The following is an 18,890-nucleotide window of genomic DNA, read 5'->3' as shown; positions in this document are numbered from 1 at the left end:
CGGCCAGCGCCGCCACCGCCGCGCCACTTCAGCCCAGAGGTGGCAGCATTTCACCGGTGGGCAAAGCAGGCCCGGGATACAGTGGGGACATTCATTGGGCTAAGTGCTTTGGGATCTTTTTGGCCAAAAGCACTGTGTTTAAAAAAAAAAAATTAAGGTCATAAGGTGTCTGGGATTTTTGAAGAGCCAATGTAACAGTGGTCTTTTATTATTAGTGAGTTTACAGCCAAGAGCTGTCCCGTAAATGAGCAATGTGATTTAGGGATTTTTTTTCTCTCCCCTTTAAAAGCAGAAATGCTTGAGACATTAAAGGTGGTCTGGCAGCTTTTGCTGTGAGACCTCTCTTCGTGTTGATGTGTACACTGGCTTTGTATGAACCCGAGAGCACCACATCCATGCAGACAGGCAGTGGTCAGCACTGTGTGTCTGCACTGGGCAGCACACTGCTGCTTCACGCAAGCGTACAGTGCATGGTGGGGGGGAGAGGAAGAGTGTGATAGACTGTTTGGCTACATGGACTGTGGTGAGCTACATGTAATTAGAAAAGAAATGAGTGTGGAATGCGTAGTTTGCACTTAGCATGCTGTTATTTATTTACTTTGGAAGGATGGGGAGGAAGATGAACTAATACCCCATGAGCCCACATGGATGTCATTCAGGTATCCATTCAGGAGGCAGGTTAATAGCAGGTATGATTGGATTTTTACTGTGTCATTGCTTGGATTAGTGTTAGAGTACAGACAGCCTCAGGTCCTTGAGCTTATTTAAAGACCTTCATATTTTCTGTCAACAGCTGTATGAAGTTAAAGGAAAAGAGGCCATGGGATTTCTCTTTCTCAGCTAGTTTATTTGTGAGGTGGTGAGGTTAATGTGGCAATATCCCATGCTTAGTAGAGAGGCTTTTTGGCTTTAAGCATTGTGTGTGCTCCCTCCAGATTTATGATTTTGACCCCAGCCTGGCATTATCACACTGTCAGTGGGAGTGCAGGGCTGGTTGGAACCTCTAGCTCTTGGTGGTAATCTCTCTTAATTAGTTTACAGTTGAAACAATTGTCCAACTTTTTGCCTTTAAACAAGGGAAGTTTGCTCTATCAGTGGTTGATTTCCCTGAGGGAGGAAATCCTGAGGGAGGTTATCAGGGAGAGAAAAGCTCCAGACTCCACTTTCAAAGCAATGCCATGTACGAAGCATGCATCAATCCTGTTAGTACTGCTTATTATTTCACAATGGCGTGTCAGGAATTACAGGCACAGACCTTTCTAAGGACTCTTGCAGACCTTTATGCACTCTCATCCTAAGTCAGGATTTTGTGGAATTATGTGCTAATAAAAGCTAATTTTACACATTAAATTGCATTCTTTGAAATTGCTCTTTTAATTGTTGATCTTTCCCTGACTTCTCCACAGATCTCTCCTAGCCTCCTCATTGTCGACTTTCTGCCAGGGAGCCCTCCATGCCTCATCATTAGGACTAAAATCTGCCATCACTTAACATAACACACAGAGCTTACAACTGGGAGCAGCCCCCTCCCTTGCATGGGAGCACAGACAATAATAGACACTATAGTGGCAGCACCAATGGGAGTTCTACCATGTATTTTAATGACTTGTGCTTGATTACATTTGCTAGATTGAACTGAAGTTCATTTAGTAATTGGTATGATTCTTAGAGGGCTCACATTTGACATTCCTTGCTCATTAAAGAGCTCCAACAATAGCTGTTACAACTTTCATCTCAACGGTGACCCTCTCAGATACATATCCAGTCTTTTTCTTTTGATAAACCACCCAACCCAGCATTCATTAACACCTAACCATCTGCAGCCAGCCCCTCCTAGTACCTTCTCCCTTGCTTTGATGGTATGATTAAAAGCCTTCAGTATTATCTCGCTCGGAGCGATAAGTCTAGGTGTGTCAGCTCACGCATTGTTTGTTATTCGATTTTCTCTGTATCAGCTGTTCCTTGCAATGGGCTCATTTTTCATATGTTGTAAAGCTTAGCTGATGGAGTGGGAGATGAGAGGCATGAGAAGGGAGCGTGGCTCTCGATATTAGTTACCAGATGCTCATTTAAAATGGTGATGGAGTTTGCTGTTATCTGTTAGATTATTTGGCTTCTTTGCTTTTACCTGAAGATAAACTGGTTTAAGCACTAGTCAATGAAAATTAGCATCATCTTTAGTCACTTGTTATGATAGAGTGCTCTTATCAGTCTGGTTTAGTGTGGCTATTCTCTCCTTGAGTCTGGTTTACAGAAATCACAGCTTTGTTTATGCATGTGCCCAAACTTGCCTGTTTGACCTTTGAAGCTGTGATTATAATATTAATCTATGGGACTATTCTGTTGGAAATCACTTAGGTGGTCTGTATTTCAGAGGATTTTCATTGTGGGACCTCCCTCTTGTCCAGCATGATGTTGTGTTATTGTTAGTATATTCTACATGGAAAGCTAACTCAGAGTGGCGTTTCAGTACATCTTGTTGTCTGGCTGGTTTTTGTGGGGATTTTGTGTGTGATGGAGGAGCTAGGATAGCACTGTGCTACTGTTTGTCCACTTGCACTGATTTTGTGTAAGTTTATAACAAAGTTGCCTAGCTACAGAAAAGCTTGGTACAATACTTGCATGCAGATACAAACTTCAGCCCACAAATCCTCAGTGTCCTGTGGTGTAGCTAAATAGTGTTATTTCAGTTTGCAGGTGGGGAGGCTGCATGTGTCAAAGCCACACAGACAGTGGCAACAGAACCAGCATTTACTGAGGAATTCCTGTTTTACACTCTTCTGCTTGATGCCTAGCCCCTGCAGCCTTCCCCTGCCTGGTGTTTCAGGGAGGTTATGATACATCTTGAATAAGGAGGGGGAAAATAGCACCCAGCTCTAAAGAAACTTTGTCCTGTTTGTCATCTTCAAGTTAAGAATTGGGGGTTTTCTCCCATTTTTCCCTCTCCTTCCCATGTTCCATCCATTTCTATATTTTTACGTGTTTCTTGCATTCTTCCATTGATGTGTTCATCTTCCCAGTAAACTACTATATTAGTTATGTAAATACAAGAGAGCCCTGCTCGGAGAAGATACGAAGTTTCTCCTTCTCATAAATACACAAAATGTGGAAACTATTCTCAGGATGCAGAACAGGAGGGAGTCTGCTGACTTCCAACTGCAAGACCTCATTAGAATTAGTGGATTCCCTATCCTCTTTGCATAAGGAGCATTGCTATTTGGGCTGACTTCCACAGCAACATCTGGGCCACTGATAACATCAGTACTGGTGCATTGCTAGGTGAGCTCATGTTTTGTTAATGAAGTAATCTACTGAAAGTGCATATATCATTTTTTTAGTACCACATACTTCACTGCAAAGTGTCGTACTACTATTACAGGAGGTTTCCTTTGCTATTGAGACTTCAAGAATTTTGTTAGAGTCAAAAATACTCTTATCTTGAATTGAATGGCATGTTTGAGAAATGTCACCTAAGTCATCAAATGTTTAGACTTAAATACTTCGGTAGTTCAATGCCTTGATTGAGAAATACACTGAAAAATGACTCACTAGAACACCTGATATTCTTCGTAGCTTTAATATTACTAAATATTCGGTGTAATAGTATTGGTTTGCTACATATATATGCGTGTGTGTCTATATATATATGCATGCCCAGTTTGTGAGTGATCCCTCTGCTGAGCTAACTAAATAATAAACCTGATCATGATCACAAACATCTGACTTCAGTGTGTTCTGGAATAAGGAGACAAAGTTGGATAGAAGATACTGGTGAGAGATGTTCATTCAAACTTCATTATGAAATCCTGGTATCAAAGGAGGAAAAATGAAAACAGAAACAATTTTAGGTGTGGATTGAAATTTCTCTCCTTAATAGCTACTAACTATGAATGCAGTTACAAACGTCTTGAGCACCTCAGTGTAGTTCCTTCTTGTTGTTGTGTTTTGTCTTTTTTAATCTGCAAGCTAAATATTCTTGTGGCTTTTCTGTACAGTGTGAGTGTTCAGACAGCCAGAACTCTCTCAAATGAGGCTACAGGTGTGTGGAAGGGAAAGTAATACTGGCAAAAAGTATCTAGCTGCTTTGAGACAGGTTCCTAAAAGGATTTCCATTATCCAAGAGCAGAGAATGCATAAGGAGAAGCAATAGAAGTGATTAATGAGTCTTTATGATTTAAACTTTGTTCTTGAAATATTGAAGCTATTGGAGATTCCTAAGGTTCTGAAGTATTAACCTGCCACTGCTCTGAAAGCAAAGAGTTTCCTGTTTGCCATTGTTTGGCTCGTGATGATCAAGAATTTTACTGATTATTTTCTACCTTACTGGGCAGGATGGGCAAATGCTTTGTGATTGAGCTGTGGTAATAATTTGTAATGTGTAGTGTATGGAAGGTGAGCAGACCCCGTCTCCCTTCCTTATTCCCCTTCAGGAGGTGTTGGCGAAAATACAGTAGTGTTGTTGTGTTTGCTAGCAGAACATGCCCAGCCTTGCATATTAAGGCAGGCACTTAGCCAGAAGCTTTGAATTATTGTACCCTGACATTACCCACTGTAACTTTTAGCACTCTGGGCCCATTACTTTGGCTTCCTGCCCAGTAATGTGCAATTTCCACTTACATGAGAAGATGTAGCAGGAGTAATGACTCCTTGGAGGAGGTGTTTTCTTTCACAGCAAATCAGCCCAGGGCCAGCAGGTGTAAGTTTATAGACACAGCCCAGTAATGGCAGCTTGCACTGTTCTCTTCTGTCAGTCCAGCAGGAGATGGAAAGGAACAGACATTTGCACACTTTTCACTGTCTCCTGACCTCATTGCAAAGTCCAGCTCATGTAAACTGCCATGCAAAGCTCCATGATTTTCCTTTTTTATTCTTTTCCAGGCACCCCAGAATGCACATCAGAACAGGGCTGATGGATGCCCATCTCTACTGTCTGAAGAAATACGTGGTAGACTTCCTGGTAGAAAACAGGTAAGAAACCAAGAAATACACAAAGTATGAGCAGGTGTTTGCATTGACATATGGTTTATACCAGAGCTTGTAAAGGAATATTCTTTTTCATTAAATTGGCTAACATAAAATAGAAATATAAAAGAAGCCAGTTTTCCAAATGCTTTAACTACACTAGAAGGAATGCCAGGCATTATATCTGAGTTTCTTATTTGGACCTTTATTAAAAAAAATAGTGGTATAAGTGAACACTAGCATTTTTGTTGCTTTTCTGCATGCCTTCTTTTTCTAATGTATCTGTGCTTTCTGGCTGCTCATTTTACCAGAGCTCCCCCATTGTTAGGCCTGTGAATACATTTCTGACCTTTGATTTCCCCCACCACAGTCTGTTTTGGCCTTTGCAATCACCTTCTCTCTACCCCTTCACATCCACCACCACTGCAGGTGGGCTATCTCTGTAGCATCCTATGTTTTTAACTTGTGATGTTCCTCTGTCAAAACTCTGAGACCACCCACTGAGAGTAAGAAAAACATCCATTTATGGAAGTGGAGAAGGATCTTAGCTATAATATTTCATGAAACAGACAAAAAAAACCCCTTGTTTATCTTTAAAAAACAAACAAATGAACAACCCCCCTCACAGTAAGTAGTTCAGTTTTGGAATGATGTCCTGTTCCTAGGCTTTTTATAGCCCTCTCATGTCCATTATATATACTGAATGCTCACTGTGTTCTCAAGAGTTTTTCTCCCCTTTTTAAGTAAGATGAAAGATATGGGGGCTAAGTGTTGTGTTCATAGTGCTTTTTCTTAGCAGATAAACTGACATGAGAAAAAAACATTGAGGGTGGGAGATTTATGTTAGTCTTGACCATACACAAATCTGGTGATGCAGCTGGATACATGACTGAAGGAGCTCTTCCAGAATAAGGGTCTGTGAGTGAGTTAAAATTAAGTGGAAAATCTATGTTAACCCCTGGGGCAATTTCTTACCATGCATAAGAATAGGGCTTATCTGATACTTTGACTGGTACATGGGAGCATTGTACAAGTCGTTTTAGTTCCCATTTGTGTACAGAAACATGTGTGAAAGGTGAGAAGCTGCTGGAGCAGCAGATGCTTTTAACTTGGAATAAACCATTTATTCACCATATTTTAGAAAGTTGGTGACGGTTTGGAATTCTTGTGTTTCCTGTGGTAGCATGAGGCAGTGTTTACACCTTTCCTTTGTCACAATGCAACATGCAGGACTCATTTCTTGAAATCCTAGCCACCTACTTTTGCTGGGATTAGATATTTCCAGAATATTAGACATTTTGCACATTCAGTTACTTTTCCCTGGTATTTCATTCTGTTTTGAATTTAGACCTGTGGGACAAGGTCGGTCATTGTCAGATATGTCACAGTGAGGCCTCTAAGTGTAAATAGCACTAACTTCAGATTTCAAGACTTTATGCTATTTCAGTTGAAACTGGTGAGATCATAGACTTTGTCAGTCAGGATTTTACCTTGTATTAACCAAAGCCAGCAGAGTGAAATCCTGCTCTGAACTCTTCCAGTTGCCCCAGGTTTTCATAGAATAAGTCTACTAACTTTCTGCAAGTATGACTGATTGGGGTTTTTTTTTCTATAGAGGTCATTCTCTGTCTTCACTATTTTTTGAAGCTGTGCTGCATTTCTGTGACACATCCATGACAAATAGATAATTGCAGCAGCTAGGCAGTTTCTTAAGACCTGATAGCAACATCTGGCTTACTAATGGCAGGTAGCTGCTTCATTCTCTTTATTACACAAATGCTGCTTATTCAGTCAATTGAGAGAGAGTCAATTGCAAGTAATGTGCTTAACTGGCAAATCTGGGGAATGGGACTTCTGCCATGAGGAATAACTTGGGCTTTCAGACTTCTGGCATTGGTGGGCATTTGCAGCTTCTTTTCCTTCTCCGAGGAAGGGGAGGATAGTGCATACTCAAAGATCTTTCCATGTTCGGCAGCGATATGCCAAGACTTTTGAAAGACCCTGTGGATTATTTTTGCCTCAAAAGTACTGACATCTACAAAATTGTTTGGGTTTAAGGACTCTTTTTAATACTTTGTTTTTCAGTCTAGAGAGAACCTACAGGAAGATTTTGCCTCTCTGCAATTCCGCACCAGGACTGGAGAAGCTCAGATGCCTTGTTTAAGTTGTGTGTGTTTAAAACTAACAGCAGGGACTGAAGTGAACAGTGAAGGTCTTGTGCGGTGCCAGGAAGTACTGACACAGTGTACTTCCTCAATATTACAATATTTACATTGTGTTAATATTTTAGCAGCAGGGTTTGATGACAGGCAGAACACCTTTTTTTTTCATTGTTTGTAGCTCAGTGAAGCATTTACGTTTTTCTTTTTTCTTTTTTTTAACATACAAAAGCTGAAAAGATGTTGCCCAGCAGTGAAAAATTCAGATGCTACAACTGGCTTTGGCAGAGGAAAATTGTTATTAATTCCAGGTCAAAGAATTACATGAAAACAAATGTGGTTATCTTTGTGGGATCTGTGTCTTCTTCAGTATGTCCCAGCTTAGCTGCAAAGATGTGAGAAGAACAAGCTTTCCCTAGGTGAACCTAGTTTGTCTGTAGCTGCACCTGTAAGGGTAAATTGCATTCAGATTATATGCATTGTATGTAAAGTCCAAAGTCATGAGTAATTCATATGAAAACAAGGAAAACAGAACATGAAATAGCTAAACCTCTGTTTTGTCTGAGTATATGAATCTTGCTTTAGGATTTGAGACAACTTTGTTGTATGACATTTTTGGAAAAAAGGCTGAATTTACTATTCAGCTCCAAGACTGAAGTTATGATACCAAGGGATTTTTTCAGCAGCTTGGCCACTGCTTTGCTTTGTGGGACTAGGCAGATACCATAATTCTTCGGTGCACTTGTTTCTTCTTCTGGGTGGTGTTGTTTGGAGAATAATCAGCATTTTTTTGGCAGCAGGGAGATTCTGTGATGGGTGATGTTAGGAGAGGTCAAAGTACTGTTTGGTATTCTGTAATTCAGTTTGTAGTCCTTTAATACATTTTTATGAACTATTTGAAAAGACCTGAATAGTAGATTATCCTGCCTGAAGTTTTGTTGCACTATAGCAAATCAAACAAATTCTCAAGTTTTAAAAGATAGGGCTTGCTAGTGCCTTTGAAAAGAAGTCAGAGGAAATGTTCTGTTTATTAGAACCCCTCAAATATGTATGTCCAGATAAAAATTAAAAATGCCATGCCCCTAATGTTATTTAAACCTGGGAAATTTATTTTTCAGGAGTGAAACTGCTTTCTTTTTCCTCTCCAAGGAGGAAAAAATGCATTTTGGCAGTTAAATCTCCATCTAGCACTCATCCACTAGTTCAGCACTGGATCCTAGTGAAATCGAGTTTGCAGGGGTCCTGTGTGAATCTACCAAGGCCAAACACTCATGGCTCCACAGTGACTTGGCCAAAAGCTGAAGAAATTCTTGCCCCTAACAGTTTGTTGTTTCCTGCAGCTGGAATTTGTTCCTTCCATTCTTTCTCCACTTTGTGTCACCAGGGTAGGTTGATTAAAAAGTGCTCCTTAGTCAGCTGCAGTGCACTGGCAGCCTCTGCTCAGGGGTGCCAGTATGAGCACTCAGAGCTCTGCCCTCAGATGGACATCTCCATCCCTGCATCCACAGTGGATACCAACACTGATGAGACTCTGTTCACACTGGATTTACAAGAGGTCACAGACCATACCTTGCTACCAACTGGATTTATCCTGTCTGAGCAGGGACTGTGACCTCAGTGTGAAGCAGCTTGGGCTGAGTTTTCTGCTTGTCATAGCTCTCCCCGGGGTGTGTTTCAGCAGAGACCTTTGGTTCTTCCCCAGGTTTCTTTCTGCATCAGTGGAGTTGGGATTGGTAGAGAGTCTGTGGAGTTGTATCACATCTCTGCACAGGAGGGAAGTCAGTTAAAACATCTGATCTCCTTATATTTCGGTGAGAGCTTTCCTTTTCTCAGCGTTTCCTTTTCCAGAGTAAAGCCAGCCCGAGGATCTTATAGGTGCTGCACTTTGTGGCTTGGGAAGACAGGCAAGTACAGGCCATGTGTGCTGCTGGAGCTGCTCTGCCAGCACAGGGCAGGGATAGTTGAGGGTGAACACCTGCACCGCATGATGAGCTGCACAGCATTGCTGTTCTTGAAGCGATGGTTGCACGAGCTGAGCCAGCAGCAAGGCAGCAGCAGAGGCTGGAGCTGGCTGGGGGCACGGCTCCACCCCACAGCTGGCAGGCCTCACACCCCTGGGGCCCTGGGGTGGCAGCCAGCACAGTAGCCAGTCCCTTTTTTGGCACTCTCCTGAGTGCTAGGTTGGAATCCTGCCTTGCTGCTGCATTCAGGGCAGATGGAAGAAGAGAGTCCTTATTCCCTTACCCCTGTGAACTTCATCTGTAGCAGAGGGCAGGATCTAGGCCTGTGCCATGTGAGCCCAGTGTGTTGCACAGACATGCACTGACATTTCCTTACTGTGTGCTGACAGTTGGCTTGCTAACAATCTCAGCAAAGCTGCTACCAGGAGAAATGTGATCAAAGTGAAATTCATAGTAGCTTGCATTCTGTTTTTCCAGAATATTTCTAAAGCTCTAGCCTGGTGAAATAAGATACCTTATTTGGGGGAGAGCAGGGGGGAGATAATATGAAGCAACCCCTTTCCCTGTACAGTTTTAGCATGGAAAATTCAAAGTTGCTTTGGAAATTTAAGCCTTGAAGATGTCTCTGTATATAGGTCCTGTGTATATGCTTAAAAGCATATATATGCATTTATGATATATGTGTGCATGAATGGCATTGTGCTCACAGTCTGTTGTGCAGTTGCAGATGACAACATTTGTCATATGTGTAAGAATTTCACCCTGCTTGCAGCTGAAACCTGTAGACATATGAAGGGTCCTGCTTTTACCCCTTATTGAGGGGTACCAGAAAATCCAAAGCCAGCTCAAGGCTGCCTAAAGCAAAGCAGTATGTAGTCCTACTTAAGTTGTCTTCCCCAAATCACTTTTTCTAAATTTCATCAGCACAGTGCTTGTCAGGAATATGCTAATCAAACCTTAGTTACAGGTCAAGCACACAAAAAGCTACATTTAAAAATGCTAACTTTGTAAATTTAAGCACTTGGCAGTTAGGAAGTGCTACAGCTGAGGCTCCCTGTGCAACATTTTGCTGTTGTATTTGCCACATATTGTGGTACAGTCTCCAGTTACAAGACTATGTTGTGGGATTTCCCCCTCTCTGACCATTGCTTCATTTGTTGCCCGAAGTGCTTGCTGAAGGAGATACTGTTCAATATTGTATGCAGCTTCTGTGGTTCAGGTGAAGGCCACCAGCCTCACTCACTGTTTAGACTCTATTCTGATGATAAGGTAAATACTTTCCTTTTGCATTCTTCGTGCTCATCACTAATACTATAATGCCCTGCATGCACTTCATCTTTCCAGCACGCCTATTAGTGAGGTAGGGATTTCCCCCTTCTGAAAAGAGGAAACCAGGGTACACAAGAGCTAGTTTGAAGCATCTTTGTCTGAAATATGCCATTTTTCAATCCTCAGTGTTATACAGAGAGCTCATGATGTTCGAAAAATCTTTTTCATTGACAGTAGCTGTCACAGGGTGTCACTGATCAAATCAAAAACAGTCAGTGGCAACCAGCAGAAATTAGATTTAAGTTCTGCATTCAGCAGCATCTGTAAAATCCTCTGCCAGAAGGGAATTACCAAGAAAAAATTACAAAATCAGTTCTTTCAGGCATCATTCTTACCTCTTAACAGGCCTTACATCTTAGCAACTCTTTTCTCCTCTTGCAGCCCTCTACCTTGTACATTTAACACACATGTTCTAACAAATGAGGCAGTCATTCTTCTGCCTCATTACACAATTGCGATTTATCCCCAGGGCATAGTCCATCTTTGCATTGGGTGAAGAAGAGATTGAGATTGGGGAGAGAGGAAAAGGAGGTGTGTTTTTAAGGGTTGTGTCATAATATGCACACATGAGGTCTTAATTAATGTATAAGCAACATGCTTATAGCACTTCTTAATTTGAGTGCCTAAACTGTTAGGGTGATGTTCTTTTAAGTTTGTGTTTATATGTATTTATATATGTATTTATATAAGTACTTACATATGTGACACTTTTGGAATTAATCAGTGAGGCTACTGTGATTCTTGCTAATGGAATAACTGTTATCAGCATAGATTTATCACCTTTCAGGTCAGCCACCAGAAGGAGATGGGATGCTCTAAACTTCAAAGAATATCCAGCTCAGCCTTTGTAACCTTGGCCTAGAGCATACTCTGTTACTCTGTGGAGAAGTGCATGAGCACTTCATTTACCCTGCAGAAAAGAGAGAAAATGGAGCATGCCCAAGGTAGAAGGACTTATGCCTTTTAGAAGTAAAAAAATTTAGCTGCAAAACAGGTCTCTTTCAAGCATGTGCAGTGTTTTTTCAGATATAGCTTGGTATGGGCACTTTTTCTGTTTACAAATGTAACACCCTGTTGAAAAGACAACCTTGTGCCAACTTGCAAGCATGGAAGTACAAGAGCTCTTCAGCAGAGCAGATGAAATATTTTTAGCATGGTCAAAACAAAGGTTTTTTCCATAATTTTGTTCTTGGAAATAGCTGAGACATTTTTGGTGAAGCTATCCGAAAAATAATCAGCTTGAGGCAAACACCTGGCTTGGCTAATTTCAGCCCAAACAGTTACACTTTAGCAAAGTTTGCAAACAGGTGATGACAGAAACTTACAATAGGAAATGCTGGGACATTTTTCTGTAGGCAGTCTGATTGCACCACCTCCAAACTCCAGTCATCTCAGATTTGGTGGAGGCAGATGCCACTGTGCGTTTGCTCAGATGTTCTGGGTTCTCTGTTATGCTCCAGAGTGGCACTTGCACTTTCTAACTTAAAAAGATCTATGGACTTTGTTTCAAAAGACTGTCAGTATCTCTAAAACAAAATTGACAGCACAGATCTTTGTCTCATATGTTAGAACATTTCACATACTTTTCTGGTGTTCTTCTCCCTCTTTTCCCACCCTTCTTCCTCCTAAAAGCAAGGTTAAATGTTTTTGCATTTAGTAATGTGTTTTGCAAATCACCATTTTGTCCTGAATCTCATCCTTCTGAATTGCTGCGTGTAGGAAAAAACCCCACCATTTCCCAGGTACAGTCACCTGGGAAATGGGCAGCTCTGTCTGTGGCCAGAAGGATGATGTGTGGTACTGCAAAGGCAAGAATGATAAACGGCAGCACTGTGGTCACTTTGAACGGTCTGAGTAAGCATTCCCAGTGACTTGTCCTGGGAACGCTGAGTGCTAACATCCTGCTTGCCACCAGGGAAATCCACTTTCCCTGGGGAGCCCTCCTGTGGGGGTGTACCCCACGAGAGACTGAGCTGTAGCTAAGAAAACAAATCAGCTCTTCTGCAGTTCTTCCAGCGCTGGAGAGCTGCCTGCCAGAATGTGCCAGTGGAGAAACTCTTTTCTGAACTGAGCAAATTTGCAGTAAACTTTATAGCTGAAGTCAGTATGATTTGTTTACAAAGTTAAACACTGGGGTTTTTTTTTTTTGAACTGCTGAAATAAATAAGAGCAAATTGTGTGAGGTCATAGCACTCTGGCTTTCCAAACTGCTTCAGCTGCAATCCCAGAGCAAACTTCTCTGCGTGGCTCCCCTCTGCTGTGTCCAGAAAGCCTCTGCTGGGCCAGCACCAGGAGGAGAGGAGGGAGGTTTGCTGCCTCAGTGCTGTGCTCCAGGGTCCATAGCTGTGAGCAGAGCCACCCTTCTCCTCCCGATAAATGCCAGGGCAGTGTGAGATCTTTGGAAACTGGAGGTGCGAGTGACTGGCTCTGGAGCTCCTGCTTGGATGGCTGTGTGCTATGCTGTACACAAAGGCCCCTCCAGGTTTATATTAAGGTGCTGCCCAGACTAAACCAGTGCATTTTTTCTTTTTCCCCTCTAAATGCCTTTTTATCATTCAGGCTGTCACCTGTGTTTCCTGGCAAAGGCTGCTGGCTGGGGGAGGTCTGGCAGAGCTGAACACCCAGCTTTGGTGGTCTTTGTGTGGCTGCCTGAAAGATGGCTTAAAACAGAACCTGCTCTGTGAATACCTGCGAGTTAACATGTGTCAGCCGTGTGGCTGGAAGGTTTCTGCTTTGCTGTGAAGAGAGATTTTATAATGAATACTTTCCTTGTGATTATAACGGATAAATAAACAAATAGCTCTTACAGGAAGTATACTGTGTGAAGACAGGGCAAATAGATTGTAGCTTTCCAAACAAGGAAAAGAAAAAGGGGGGGAGGGAACCCAACCAGCCAAACCCAAGCTCTTCCTTAGTGCATTTAATCTATTAGAATGTGAAATGGCAATTCATCTTTCCCATTTCCTTTTCTTGTCAAACATATCCAGCTGTTGGAGCTTTCCCTCCTCCCTGCTAGAAATGCCAAGATTTGAAATTTGTGGATGTCCTCCTCTTCCAGGTTATAATTACTGTTATCATCTTTCCATGGTACCAATCAAACTCACTCCTGAAACCTCAGGAGAGAAAACCCTAATGATCCAAACTAGATTTAAACACATTATGATTTTCAGCAAATGCCTTCTGTAAGAAATACAATTCCTTTTCCTGTTAGTGGAATACCTGGGAGCAGACATATCTTTGGATGTGCTGAATTGGAGCTGATCAACTTCATGAATAACTGCAAACCTTTCTGTGAGACCACAATGTGCCGTAGGAGACACATGCCTGAGGTGCTTGAAGGATGCTTGGTCACAGCACAGTATTTTGTGCATGAGAGCTGCTCCCAATGCAAAGTTTTTGTAAAGGAAATGTTAAAATTTGTTAATTTTAATCTCTAACTGTGATTTACAGCATCATATAACCTCCCTTTGGATTCCCTAAAAAAGTGAACATAGGAAGGGCATGAAAAAGGTCATTCAGTTGTAGAACCATAGAAATATTTAGCTTGGGGAGGGATGTCTAGCAGTCTCTAGTCCAACCTTCTGCTCAAGTAAGTCTAATGTCTGTGTTGCTCAAGGGTTTTTTTGCAGTTGAATTTTGAAAATATCCAACGATGGAGACTGGGCCTTGTCCCAGGACTGTACCACTCACTGAAAAGTTGTTTTCTTTATGTCCCAACTGGAATTTCCCTTGTTGCAGCTTGCATCTGTTGCCTCTTGCCCTTTTACTGTGCACCTCTTGGAAAAGTCTGACTGTCTTCTGTATCACTTCACTTGTGGTAGTGGAAAACTGTAATCAGATTCCCCTGCAGCCTTGTCTTTTCCAGGCTGAACAAACCCAGCTCCCCCAGCCTCTCCTCCTGCGTCATGTGCTCCTGGCCCTCTTGGTGGCCTCAGCTGGGCTTGCTCTGCTCTGATAATAAACAATAAAAATTTTTAACTATTCTTTCCACTGTTTGATGCAGTTTCAGTTTCCTTGAGTAGCCTTCAGTCAAGTTGACTTTTGTCTTCATATGAGATGTGGATTTGGAAGCAAGGAGGATTGATCGTTCTTTTATCCATCTTTGTGTGCATTTTTCCTCCTTTTTTTTTCCCTCCTGTAATCATTGCCACTTGGACAGTATCACCCTAAGCATTCTGTTATGGGTGCAGTGTATTTTCTCCACCCAGCACTACTTGTGTGTAAGATAATCCTTTGAGTGAAGTTCTTATCTTACTTTGCTGTACATCTCCATGTGAGGATACAATCCTTATACTATGATATCACATATATTTCTCTTGCAGTGCAAAATATAATTCCCCTGTATTCAGATGAAATACACAATTTCCAATGATTTTCAAGATAATGTTTTCCTTTCTTCTGCTCTCTGGTTTCCTTCTAAGTCTCTCTACTTCCACACCATCTCAGTCAGTGGCACATCTTCTGAAGTGCTGAGTCCCCTTTTACTGACAGATTGAATTTTTGGTAAAGAGAGAAAACAATGATTGTTTTCCTAGTATTCCAATTCTCTCATAGTTTTTGTGTTCCATGTGTTAGTTCAGTGTTAAATTTCATTGTGCTGTACCAGTCAAATGAAAAATGAACAATAACAAAGATGTCTGTAACACTGTTGCTGACTTTATTATTGCATTGAGTTATAGTGGTGGGAGACTTTTAACTTACTGCATGTAGAAAGGAGAATAAATGCTCCCAATGATGATAGGACACACATGCATGAATAGAGTAGCTAAGAGGTGTCTTCATTAAGTCAGTGAACCATCAATCAGTCAGTAATGGTGTTCTGAGTTCCATTTTGAATGTGATAAGTAGCTTGAGTGTGAGGAAAGGGCTGTTCTTAGAACAGTTTTGAATCAAAGAGGGGCAGCTGCAGATTTCTTAGGGTAAAAAAAACAACAAGGGGAGTACAACATTTTAAGTATGTTATACTTAAAATGTGGGAAAATGCTAAGTCCTGTCTAGTTAAGTTACTGGTTTTGAAGTCCAAGACTTCTTCAAAAAGAGGAGGAGTGACATTTCCCTAAATGAAAGATGCAGAGATGAACTTTAGTTCACACAGCATTTTACACCAAGCTTTTATGGATTAATACCACCTGGAAAGAATATTATGAATAAGCAGGCTTGTAAAAAAGGGGAGATGAGATTCATTGGCCAAAAAGCTTCGTCTTAAAGTTCTTCAAGAAAGGATAAAGTGAAGACAAAAAGTTTGGTCTTATCACAGACAGAAGATCATGTTGCAAATGCCACAGTAAAAAGAACAGAGGAGCTCTCCTACAGTGAGGGGTGGAGCAAGGATTAGTAATCAATAGCAAGAATAGGAATTAATTAAGGTTGTATGATTGCTGGGGAGAAGGGTGTAGAAATGGTATGTGCACAGGTGGAAACAGGTCTGAATTACACACCAGACAGAGCTTCCAGTTTATCTCCCAGACTGCTATAAGAAGTTAAGTCAAACTGAGAATAGGTCCATTTGACTGCAGACCACCGAACACAGTATCTGCAGGAGAAACAGCAAAGTGATGTGAACATCTATGGTGCCTTTAATGCAGCCTCAGTGGTGCAGGGTGAAACTTGCCCATGTGAAGCTACAGCCATGTCCGTATTTTCTGGCACATGCTTTATACAGACAAGTCTGAAGTGTTTAAGTCTATCTAGCTAAATATATAATTATGCACCTTAAGTTTACATAATTTATCAGTTTTATGGATACGTGTCAACTTTATCAAATGCATCGTATACCTGTGTTTGTTTAGGCACATTGTCAGAATGCCTCTGTTCAGAGCACTTCTCAGGAAAGGAGCCTAGTTCCAAAGGCACTTAGAAAAAAGTTGGTAACTGAGACGCAGATGGCTGCAAAGGCGGAGGTGGGAGAGAACGGGGAAAGATGAGTTCTGGCAAGGAATCACGTTTGTTGCAGGTGCGCTTGTTTTAGAAGAATGGGATGCTGTCTGGGAATGAATGAGATCCATTCCTCAGCAGTGTGTACAACCTGCCAAACACCGTGGGTGGCCTCCGACGGCCTCAGAGACTTTTGGTCAGAGAGAAGTTCTAAAAATGTCTGAACTTGCTGGCATTCCCATGCAAAAGCTGCATTAGTTGGGAGCTGTGGGGTGTTCTTGGCTGTTTGGCAAGTGGGTAGAGCTAAGGTTACTTAGATGACCTGAGCTGAGTGTGCACACGCTTTCAAAGGATTTGAGTATGTAATTGAGGAGTTTTAATTTCTGTGGTCAATTTTTCAGAAAGCTGCCTTGTTTCCCAAAGGGCTTTTTGGCAGAAGTGGAAGTTAGATCCCTGCTCCTTTAAGTGCATCCAGACTTGGTGGAACTTGAGAACAGCTTTTTATGTGGTTTGCATCCATACCATCCCTTTCGTACTTTGATCTGGAACCTCTCTGTGTTATGGTGTCTGTGACTGTCACTTGCTTGTCTTCTGCGTTCCCTCCACCATCCGGAATGCAGGGGCTTTGCTGGTGATTCTGCAGTTTGGGGAAGTCATTCATAAACTTGAGCCTGCAAAGCAGAGCTGTGCAGTTTTACTGGCTTTCTGTGTAATGGCTTTTGAATGAGTCACGCATGCTCTTCTGAGCATTGGGAGTGTGTTGCTGTCAGACTTGAAGGGTTTAGTTAGAAAATAGTATGGAAAGACAAATGAAGCACAAATGCAGTCATGTGGAATTACCTTTTAGTAGAACATTTCTCAAAGTTTCCTGGTCTTCTCCATAGGCTTTTTGGTCCAAAAATAATAAGACCTTGACACTGGCAAATAATTAATTAATATGAAATTGGGGTGGTGTGAGAAATGTATTTTGTCTTTCTGTGTTAGAAATTTGGAGAGTAGAACAGGACAAATAGAACATAGCAAGAAATAACAGATGTTTGATACTATGAAGGGTTTTGCAGGTTATTGAATTAGGCATAAGTAATTGCCTGGTACTTTATTGGCTTGCCTGGTTACTTTGGAGTTTTCCTTTATTATAATTGGTCTTGGGTACACCAAACAAAGGCAAAAGGATTATTGCAAGATATAAGGGCAGAATTAACATTCTACAGGGATGTGGCAACACCCTATAAATTTATCATTTGATTTTTTTTTCCTATTGTATGTAGTCCTTCTCTGCTTTCTCCACATTCTTAGCATGTCTCAGAAATTCCAGCATTTTTAGCAGTGAATCAGTGAGAAGAAGGGGGAAAGGCCTGTAATTGCTTTTTCCATTGTGCTTGTTAAAACCACGTTGTGGGAAATGGACCCAAACACTGTCTTTTAAGTGGTGTTGAGTCTGAGGCAGGTGGTATTAACTCAGGACTGCATTAACTCTTTAGAAATCTCTTTCCTGTTTCCTTGAGGAAACATGCCTGGTGTATATATCTGTGGCAAGGGCTGTTTGCCTGCCTCTTGCATTGACATTTTAATTTGGTCCATGATATAAATATCATTTCCCTAATCCCCCTTGCCCTGACCCTGTTTTGTCTTTTCTTCAAAGTGAGTTGACTTTTTTTTTCTTTAAGGAGGGGGGAGGAGATGGGAATGGTAGCTGGCTGCTCTAGTTTGGAGCATTAAATGCTTGGGGAAAAATCTCAGAGTAACTGTTGTTTCTTTCTTTGTATTCACATGGAAATTTTTAATCTCCATCAAAGGATCAGGAGAAAATAACGTTGAGATTCAACAAGAGAGCTCCCAGCTTACATGGAATTTTTAAATGTTATTTGGCTTTATCCTTTAAGCGATGAGAACCATGAACTATGTACCTACAGGGTTCAGAATTAACTTTTCTCTTTCTTCCAACACACCCTCTTCTTTTTTTTTTTTTTTTATTCCTCCCTCCCTTTTTTCTTACATCTTTATTGTTCTGCATAAACATGCAACTTCTTTCTGGCTAAAACTCTAAGTTGCCTTAGGATTTGTTTAGTTGTATTTATGTATACATTTCTACCATTAATTATGAGCACCAGTCTGAAATACAGCCTTATGTTCTTCTTTTGATGTGATCCGAAGGATCTCTGTTGAAGGCCACGGAGCTAGGATCAGAACCCAGCCCAGTGTATGCTTGCAGAGCTGTACAAGAGCTAACATTTGCCTGTTTAAAAAAAAAAAAAGGCAAAAGTAGTTCTAAAAGGGCTAATGATCTGCTTGTTTGTATTGGGGAATCACAAACACTGTCTGCACCTGTAGATGTAACTGATTGTGCTATCAAGTGATAGCAGGGGAGTCCTCCTGCAACTAGCCCATGGAGGGTGACAGCAGATTTCACAGGTGGGTGCTGACAGCATGCTTCATGCTTCATCACAGATTAATAAAACAGGAAGGATATTAAAATGCTAATACTCATTAATACTATTTTATGGTGTTTGACATTAAACATGGAAAATGAAAATGAATGACAGCCGGTAAATGGAACTGACAGTCGTGTTCAGGGTGTCCGAAGCTGTTGAGAACTAGCTGCAGG

General features: G+C 41.4%; 1 protein-coding gene across 1 annotated transcript in view; it reads left to right on the top strand.

Moving 5' to 3' along the window:
• Positions 1-4,884: 4,884 nt before the first annotated feature.
• Positions 4,885-18,890, top strand: part of EIF2B3 (eukaryotic translation initiation factor 2B, subunit 3 gamma, 58kDa) — a 50,358-nt gene continuing 36,352 nt past the window's right edge. Inside the window, exon 1 of the mRNA XM_009077028.1 lies at positions 4,885-4,968. Within this exon, the coding sequence (XP_009075276.1) occupies positions 4,889-4,968 (80 nt within the window). The 5' untranslated portion in view covers positions 4,885-4,888. The remainder of the gene's footprint in view (positions 4,969-18,890) is intronic.

Source organism: Acanthisitta chloris, unplaced genomic scaffold (assembly GCF_000695815.1).
Source record: "Acanthisitta chloris isolate BGI_N310 unplaced genomic scaffold, ASM69581v1 scaffold11716, whole genome shotgun sequence".
Taxonomy (NCBI): domain Eukaryota; kingdom Metazoa; phylum Chordata; class Aves; order Passeriformes; family Acanthisittidae; genus Acanthisitta; species Acanthisitta chloris.
The sequence above is the reverse complement of the archived record's forward strand: the minus strand, read 5'-3'. Positions and strand labels throughout refer to the sequence as shown.